At 42.1% G+C, this 9,708-nt stretch overlaps 1 protein-coding gene across 1 annotated transcript in view; it reads right to left on the bottom strand.

Annotated features, from left to right (window-relative positions):
• Window positions 1-1,209: 1,209 nt before the first annotated feature.
• GRM7 (glutamate metabotropic receptor 7) overlaps window positions 1,210-9,708 on the bottom strand; it is a 283,523-nt gene continuing 275,024 nt past the window's right edge. Inside the window, exons 9-10 of the mRNA XM_059823137.1 lie at window positions 7,032-7,278; window positions 1,210-1,280 (exon numbers count right to left, since the gene is read on the bottom strand). Coding sequence (XP_059679120.1) covers window positions 1,210-1,280; window positions 7,032-7,278 — 318 coding nt within the window. The remainder of the gene's footprint in view (window positions 1,281-7,031; window positions 7,279-9,708) is intronic.

Genomic DNA, 9,708 nt, shown 5'->3' with positions numbered 1-9,708 from the left:
GCAGTAATACTTTGAGTGGCCCCTTCTCCTCTATGACTACTTTGTTAAATTTCCCTCGACACCAGCCACCATCAACCTTTCTGACTCTGGCCCTCCAGTGAGGCAGGTCATCCTGATGTTAGTGAAGAGCTTCACACCTTAAATAAGGCTTTCTGCCTGAGCTGTGTAAGTTAGAATAATGGGCATGATTCAAATACAATGAAAAGCAATTTGAACACTTCACAAGAATTCGAGTTGAATTGATACTGGAGCTGCCGCAATTTACACCAGCTAAAGATATCAGTATTTTTTTCCTTATGACTCAGAGACTCAATTCAAGCAACATTCCTACCTTTGCTGATATGAGTTCCCACCTATTAGAGATCAGTTAAGCATTTTGAAGGCTGTATACAGCAATTTCTTCTAGCACCAAACACACAGTACGGCAGCAACCAGGCCAGTGAGAAATATTTTTTAATGGTTGTTAGCTATTTGTCTCCAATATCAAATGTTTTCTCATTCCCCTAGTTTCACCAGAAAAGCAGTAATTCCTGGCTGATGAAATCACAAATACGAAATTAGCTCACAAAATCACCACGTAGGCAGTCACAACACTTAGAAAAAGCCAGCCCTCAAAAATTGTTCACTCGTGGTTATTCAGGAGTGGTCATTGGGATCACCCACGGTGGAAAAAATATTTCGCAAACTTTTTTTGAGCCATTTATAATTTTAGAGTAAAGAAGATTGCTCACATGTTACCAAACGTTATTTTTACGCTGCCAGGCAACCCTGCTGGTAAAGCTGCTAGAAATGACTCAGAAAACATTTTGTTAGTTGTTAGATCTGATTGCCATAATTAACTTTTGACGATTTGTTTGTTCCTTTTTTAAATTGTTATCAAATATCTACATCTTCAAAGGTTTTACTGGGATCCACCTTCACTGGTGGGAAGTAGAAGCCCACCAGACCCTTGTTTTGCTGGGGCACAGCCCAGGGATTAAAATCACCCCAGTCCTGGGTCTCCCGTTTTCAAAGCAAGCCCTTCACATGGGAGCTTTTGCTAATGGAGATGTGAACAATTTTTAAGTTAGATACTTGTTTTAACATAGCTGCACTAATGCACATTTGTCATGTATTTAGGCATATAATAATAATAATAATAATAATAATTTGAGAATGAAGTAATAAGAAGATAGATTTTTCCGTACCTTTTTGGAAAGCAGTCAAAAGCTATACAGCAGGTGGAAGAGTGTACCAAGTAACAGATTTTTGAACACTCTTTCTTACTGGTGGTATGCAGTCTACAGGAAAAGTAAATACATTGGCATGTATAGTACGTCTCTTCACAATAAACTCTTCAAATTTTGCCCTGTCATGGAGGCCATGACATTAATCCAACTGAAGAGCTCAGATTAGAGCAGCAATAGTGGAAAGCTGAGAGGTGCCACTATATGAAATTAACTCTGGGCTAGAAATAAATGAACCAGTTCACAGAAGTTCAGGTACCTCTGAACATGGGAGCAGCTGCTCAGAAAACAGCAGGTCTGGTTGATTTTTTTTCCCTCTCCCCTGAACAAACTCTGGAACATTTTGGCTTTAGTTGAAGACTCCCCAGTCCTTCCTCACCCATGCAGTCACTCTCAGGTTCCTCGGCATCATCGACAATCATTTTAGATTTTTTCCTCAGAAAGATGGAATAGGCAACGTCATGTCAGTGATGTCAAGGATGAAGAGGATGAACAGGAATGAACACACGACCACAGCAGGGCACAGCGCGGGAGCATTTGCACAGTGGTGTCTACACGTCTGTCCGAGACAGGAGACGCTTGTGTTCCACATGCACTATCCACAGTTTACTGATGGGAACCCACAAAGTCAGTGTCCATTCTCAACCCATGGAGAAAAACGAGGAGGGACACACACTGCTCTCGCTGCCGTTGCGATAGAGCAGAGCTGAGAGCGCACAGGAAAGCCCTGTTTTGAAATGGAAACATGCAAACGATGCCTGGTCTGTTTGGGGACAAAGGGCAGTGATTGCACTTCACTACTGAAAATGGAATCGACTGCCAAGTAAGTTCTACCTGGTGCTAAATAAACAAAAAAGAGAAAAAGTCATCTTGAATACGTATGCGCAGGGACTGAGCCCTCGAATCACCTGCTAACTTGAAAGTCCACAAACTTATAACCCTACCAAAAATCAGACCCTTACAAGCTTTTAGACCTTAAAGTTTTCTGGCTACCCCAGGGTGACACACCTTTCCTTTGCCACTTTCAACAAATCTCAACTAAACTCCTTGGGGAAAGCGGTCTCCTCCCACCAGCTGCTCTATCTTTCCAACAGTTGTTTGTCACTTCGATGCAGTTGGTCTTTGCCACAGAGATGCTGCACACCTGCTCAGTACTCTATGCTACTGGGCTACTCTGCAATACCCATCTTGATCTCAGAGCTCTATCGGTAGAGCAGAGAAAAGCCAGAAAAAAAAACCAAATGGGGGGGGGGGGGGGGTGTAACCCTGACCACAGCCATTCTCATAGACTGGGAGATTTTTCCCGTGAGATTGGAAATGGGGGCACTGGAAGACCAACACTCCCTGTGCTGCCAAGTCCTGAAAGACCCTACCCCAATTCCTGCAAGAAAGCATCTTCCCAGAACAGCCGCTCCCAGGAAGCACTGGGCAGTTCGGTTTCCTTCTCATGGCTGCTTCAAGGGGGAAATGCATGAAAGCAAGCGCCCTTCCAGTAAGGTCTGCTCGCCCAGCCGGCGAGAAGCACAACCTCCTCATTACCAAACAACCGAGATGCTGATTTCCCTGTCGCTGTGTTTGGTAAAGCCATGAATTAAAGCAAGTTGCTGAGGAAAAGGAGCAATTACATCTAAATCTCAATATGAGTTAAGTATGGGTTGGAGGTTCAAATGCTTTTCTCATAGTCTGACACTGCTCTTGCGGCAGAAACACAAGCAGACGACCGAGCAGAAGCACACACTCTCTGTTCAACTTCAGACTTGATGAGAAGCATCTTCGCAAATAATGTGAAATTTGACCAAACACATGAGAGCAGAATGAGCTCATTACATGGATGAAAGCTGCTGTGCACCAAATTCTGCTCATCTCAATCTGAAGCAAACATGTATTAGCAGGAAAAAGCTGTTGAATGAGTAAAACATGCACATACCAGATGGCAAACTAGAATGATTAAGAGAGTTTTCATAAGTAATGCAGTTTTAGATTGAAAAGCTTGGCCTTAATATGCCCCATTCAGCACAAAAGCCCTCCCAGGACATGGCTGGGGAGCTCAACATGTGAAATTTCTTGCTTCCCATATATCCTAAATAAAAAGCTTCAACACAGTGAGTGTCTATTCCTCCTGACGGGTGGGATATAAGGTCCCTGCATTTCAAGTGATTTTCCTCCCACGTTAATGCTGTTTCTTTTTTTATACTCACACTAAAACCCCAGCGCTTGAGCCCAGCTCTCCTGAGTGCTCTGCACATTTTTTCTGAGCTCAAATTCCTGCAGATCACCCGAGAGTTGTGTGTGGCATTTCCGCACGATGCTCAGCGCCACTGCTGAGGACCACCTGCTCTTAGGAAGCCACTCAGGTAAATTATAGGCCTTCCAGTTTCGCATGCACATTTTCAGTTCATTAGGCATTCTTTTAAAGTTCACTAAATCATGGAGGTTTTTTCCAAGACTATTTTTCTGGAAAGCCATCCGCATTTTGCTTTTGGTTTTGACTCTGGCATGTAAGTAGGACAGGCCATAAATTTGCGCTTAGTCACCAAATTCCCCAATGTTTGGAGGTACATGAATCCCGTGCTGGTGGCTTAGTGTTAATCGGTTCTTAGGATAGGATAGGAAATATTTGTGTATTTTCAACAGAAATGGCAACTCCAGTCTCCAGTACCTGAGCAAGGCATGAACAGCAGCATCACCAGGAAATACAATAGAAAATCAAACTAGAAAACCCAACTGTACTTTTGCACTTACGAGAGAACACTTGGTAGCTAAGCCAGATCTGCATCTAAGCTAGCTTCGCACAGTGCTGATGAGCCTCAGACTCATCCTTTAATCCCCTTCAATTAATTTACTCTCAGCCTGCCGCAGCGAGTCCCAGAGGAGCCTGCACGGAACTCATGACCAGGACTTCCCACCCCTGTGCTCCTCAGAGCAGCCGGTCACAACCAGGAAGGTTCCTGCTGCAGTTGGCCACCCCCCCTCCGCCTCCGGAGGCAATTGTCAGCCATCGTTAGTATTTAAAAAGAGAGATACTGAAAATACTGAAAATGTTTTCTTCTGAAGGAAGATATCTGAGATTGAAAAAAAATGCCCATAGCATTGACGCAAACATCTGGGGCAATTTTTTATTCACATTTCCTATTTTCCAACTGGTAAAGTTCTGAAAATTTCCCCATCTGCTGTATAAAATATTTTTTGAACTTAAATTGCTAAGAAAACATCAAAACGTTATTTATTTGTTGAGACCATATTCAAAGTTTCACAGAAAACGTGGGGAGTTTTGCTTGGATGGCATTGCTTTTTTTGAGCTCATTAATACGGTTTTCAATTTTTCCACAAAAATGGAACTGTAAACGTTGTTTTAAACCAAAATATTCAAATTAAAAAAAAAAAAAGAAACTCAATTCAGGTGTTCAATGAATTACCTGTATTGACATACATGCTGAATGTTGCCTGATTAGGAGGTTGATTGACAACCTATTGAACGCTGTAGGAAAGCTCCCATTAACTGCAGTAGTAGCCCACACTGGGCCTGATGGACCCAAATACTTTAAGTACAACAGTAGTTTATTTCATTTGATTTTCTAATAATTTTTATTCACACATATCCAGGGAATGAAATAGTAGTAGTAGGTGCAGCTGATAATATGAACAGATGGTGCTATATGTATAAATAATTAAAAGATTTAAAAGAAAATTTATTTTCCAAACCATAAAAAATGTAAAAGCCCAGTACTTGGAGGAAGACATATAAATTAATACTATTGCACATCTCCTGACTGGCTAGGCTGAACAAATTTGTATGCTTTAGAATCCTACATGTAAGCAAATGAGTTCACAGAAAGCATCCTCCCTTCATGCACACTAATTTCACATTTGTGAGGGTTTTATTCCCAGTGGACTTTACCCCAGCATTAAGTCAGTGTTACCAAAAACAGGGACTGAAGGCTGCATGCTCAAGGCAAGAAGCGGTCCATCTCCCCGAGTGAGGGGGGGATTCCATCCCTTACTTCTCCTGCCTCTTAAAAACATATTCTAGCATGTAGTCCTGGATGAAAAAATGTTCTGCTTTACCAGGAATCTGGTGGGTTAAGTGAGCGATATTTCTTTTTAATAAATGTATCTCCTTCCCAGGGACAAGTCTGACTGTTCTTTGGCGGGGGGGATGCTCTCAGAAGTCTGAAAAGAGCAGTAAGATGCAGCAGAGGAGAATGAGACCAGGAGAGAAACCCAGCGTAGAAACCCCCAAGCTGCAGTTCCCACCGGGGTCTAGCTCTGTTTCTACACTGAACATTTCATCATCAGAACTTTTATATTTTTCTTGTTGTTCAAGTCTTTGAGTGGAAATTTTTAGATTTTTATTTTTCTGGAGGAGAAACTAATCCAACCCATCTGACCAGAACAGCCGTTAGTGAAATGCAGTTCAGCAACGCACACCCACCTGCCCTTTCCCAGCGGTCTTTCCAAACCCTCCCCTTCCCGCCTCCCCTTCCTCTCCCTCCATCCTCGAAGGCCTTTTCCGACCGGGCCGTCTCAGGTAGCCATGCTGCCCCAACACCTCGAGGAGTGGATTTAGAGAGCAGAGGCAGTGGAAGGGCTTCCTTCAGCGTGGGCAATATTATTTAACAGAAATCTGACGTGGCAGAGGGCTCGGCAGCTCCCACTCTTGCTGGGTAATACCCTAACGCGGGAAATGCATTTATTTCCTCTTGCAGTGCGGGCTCTGTTCAGTATGACTACAGGAGGCATAATATGGTCCTTAATTTATGAGAAGCATTTCCTTACTCTCTTATGTCAGAATCATAGTTCAGATAGTTCAGCTGGTTCAGTTTCCGAAGACAAATTTTGTTTTTTCCAGTTAGAATATATTTTGTATACCTGAGTGATAAGACATCAGAGAAAAATACTCAAGGGGTGAACAAAGGGAGGAAAAGTGCTGTGTCAATAATTTGCTGGCTGTTTCCACTTTGCTTTGACAGCAGAGTTTCTGCTTTGAGGCAGATATTCAGACAGCAGTTAATAGACAAGAAGTGGCAGGGATTTCAGCAGCAAATGGATGAACGGATCATGGGCAAGGAAAGGGCATTTCTCCACATTCAGATCTATTTTTCATAAAAACTGCAGACATGCCTAAACCTTTCCAATACGCTACCAAGTTGTGCAGCTGTCTCCTTCCTCAACTCCTTCCAGATTCAAATGCAAATCAAATTTGATGGCCTCAGTATGTAATTTTGTGCTACAATATACCATGCTATGCACATTAAGGAAAATGGAAGCATCTTTTCGATCTATTTTCCTTTTAAGTCACTGGCAAGATTTGCATTCACTTTCATAGGACTGGCTAAAACCCTTAAGGTGTTTTTTTTTTTTTTTTTTTTTGAACCTTCAAGGGTTGTGAAACTTTTGCAAAGAAACTTTGCAAGAAACAGAATTCTAACTCAGGTTAGCAGAGTTACCAGATTTTGGTCCTTGTCCCTCCATTCATCCTGGAAACTGTACCTGCTAGGGTTAGGAAGGTTTGAGTTTGACACAGGCTGAGGGGTCTCGTACTCAAGGATGCTGCTGATCTCTCACTCGCAGAGGAGGGAAAGGAGGGGGAGTTACTCACAGCTACCAAACATTTTGTGAGGAGTTGCTGCCAACCGGCACAACTCAAAAAAGCGAGGAGGAAATAGAGAATTTAAAATAATATATGGGAGATACCAAAATCTTGAACTGGGGAGCCACATAATACAAAGACCCTGAACCTCAGATATTGGTCAATGCCTCCAAAACCCCCAGCCAGCCCACCAACAGAAGATCAGCAGTACTCACTGTTCGGGTCTACGTTCTCACACAGCTCCGTTTTGGCTTCGCCGTTGGGTCTGTCGCTGGGTTTGTGCGAGAGCCGTGATGACATGGTCGCTGCTGTGACCACAGCCTTGAAGCTGCGTTTCCGTTTCTGGACGTTTAGCTCAGGGTGGAAGATGATGATGTACACCTTCGGCATGTAAAGCATCCCCAGGGCCACTGAAGCGCTTAAGTTCATGGATATTGTAAGTGTGGTAGTTTGTATGTAGAGCTAGGAGACACAACACATGAGAAACTATTACAAATAAGATGACTGGGAAGCAGGCTGTATTATTTCAAACACCAAGTAACCATTTAAAAGCATTTTTTTTTAATGATTTTGCAACCAAAGATGTGTGAGCTGAGACCTTCGCACTGCAAACCCCTGTGAGGTCCAACACACATCAGCTACCTGATATATCAACAGCTTCTTTGGAGACTCAATGCTAGAAACTTTCAGTGTCCTTAATACAATTTCTACTGTACACTTATGATACAGATTCTGTTTGTTTATTTGAAGAGTGAAGATCAGATTTGCATTGAAATAATGCTGGTAAAAATTTAAATTTAGTTCTGCTGTGAGTTATAGAAGAGGAGCTATAAGTATAAAGGTTAGTTAAAAAATCTAACTTCTTAAAAGAATTTGAGGAAGGTGGGATTTTTTTGTTTTTACTATACTTTAATTCTCTACAATTCATTGAAATAACTTTGCAGAGAATACACAGTGATTTGTGTGCTTGTGACATTCAGCAATGCTTATTGTGAAAAAATAGTATATATGCAAGTCAGAGAAGAGGTACTGCCATGAGGTGAGTATTCAAAGAAACCACAAGGATTCAAAAATGTACTCTGCAAATATACCGGGGTAGGAAAGCCTTTTTTTTCCTTCTTTTTTTTTTAAATTATCTTTTCAGAGAATACACAATAGATCAACTAAAACAATTCTCATGACTTAAGAGAATGAGGCACAGTTAAAAGGCACAGAGACAGCACAATACAGGTGTGAGGGAGCTGAAGAGGGAGCAAAGTCTCTGTGGATCCTCTTCAAAAATTAAATATACAGTAAATCCATATAGGTGGGAAAATCATTACACATTGAGGGTGATTTCTTCAGAACACTATTTCCTCTTCTCCTCCTATTCAGTGCTAATCAGTCTGAATTTCTGATGGAAAAACTCCATGAATAAATATAATGGCAGAGTAAAATGCTGACTTTGCCCAGGTATTTCCAAATTCCCATATTTAGAAAAATACGAATGTCTCCAGACTTGCTAGTTATGTCTACATAACAGTTGCTATTATAGTGATTAAGACCACCACGGGAAGCAATAAAACGCCTTGCAGAAAACATAAAAAACGTGCTGTGCACGGATGTGTCTCCATACAGATGCAAGCAAGCAGAAACTAAAGTGTTTTCTCAGATTCTATTGACTCATTATCAGAAGGAAACGACGCTGATGTTGTCAGAAATTTTGCCTATGTCAGGACATTGGGACATAACCCATCTCATCGGGGTGAAAAGATACGCTGGGCCAAGTTACACCATTTGGGGCTGGGAGGGAGCCCAAGGGGTCACCTCGTCTAGACCCCAGCCCAAGAAGAAGCCATTCACACCAGAACTACTGACAGATCACCCTTTTACCCTGTCCTAAAACCACCCTCTGACGTTGTTTTCACAGCCTCCCTAACCGAACCCTTGCAGAGCGCTCAGGTCTCCAAAACGTTTGGTCTCTACCTGAATGAAGCTGCTAATTGTCCCCTCCTGGTGGCACGGAGAGCAAGTGGCCACCACACCCCTCTCTTACTTCTTTTATATATTTAAATAGTTACTGTCTTTTGGAGAACTTTTAAAGACCAGCATGGTATCATGTTGCCCCTTGGTCTTTGACAGATAACAGGGTAATCTCTCCCAACTTCAGCCACTGGGAAGACCTCAGGCTCTTCTGTCTCCACCTCACCTGGACACTGCTGTTGACCCGCTGCTTCACCGAGATGCGATGCTCCAAACCAACGTGGTGCTCTACTGAAGCCTCCTTGCTGGAGGATTATTTTCTGAATTTATCTTATAGCACTGCTGTGAAACATGGTGTTTATTTTTCGCAGTCTGGTAGTGTTGTTGCCTGCTGCTCTGCTCTGCAGAGTTACTACCTGGCCAGATATTCCTCACCTTATACCTTGCAGCTGGATGTCGTTACACTACATATATTCTATACCTTTATTTCTATGTACATAAGCACTATGTCTATTTATCATGCAAGAACATTTAAAAGAGAAGACAGTTCACAATGCATTTGCTTCCTTGGAGCTGATCCTCCTTTCAGTTATGTTCACATAAATCAACTGTAACTCAGTCTGGGTCAAGTGCATTGCATTGCTATAAATAACACAGACTTAAATATTTATTAATGAAATTCAACAGGTCTTTGAAAATTGGAAATGAAATATATGGCATTTAAGGGCTGAAGGATAAACAGGAAGATACCCTCCTTATCTTCAAAGTGTTTGTAACTTACTACCAGCTTTTAGCCTTGCTAAGTAAGGTAATTATTATTTCTATTTTATAAAAAGCTCCTGCGATTGCTATAGGAGCTGCAGGTACGAACACCTCTAAAGGCCAGGAAGATGCTGTGGACTGCATACCTGACAAATTGCATCACACCTA

This window comes from Gavia stellata, chromosome 12, assembly GCF_030936135.1.
Source record: "Gavia stellata isolate bGavSte3 chromosome 12, bGavSte3.hap2, whole genome shotgun sequence".
NCBI classification, from domain to species: Eukaryota; Metazoa; Chordata; class Aves; order Gaviiformes; family Gaviidae; genus Gavia; species Gavia stellata.
Note: the sequence above shows the minus strand (reverse complement) of the source record. Positions and strands in the feature narration are given on the sequence as shown.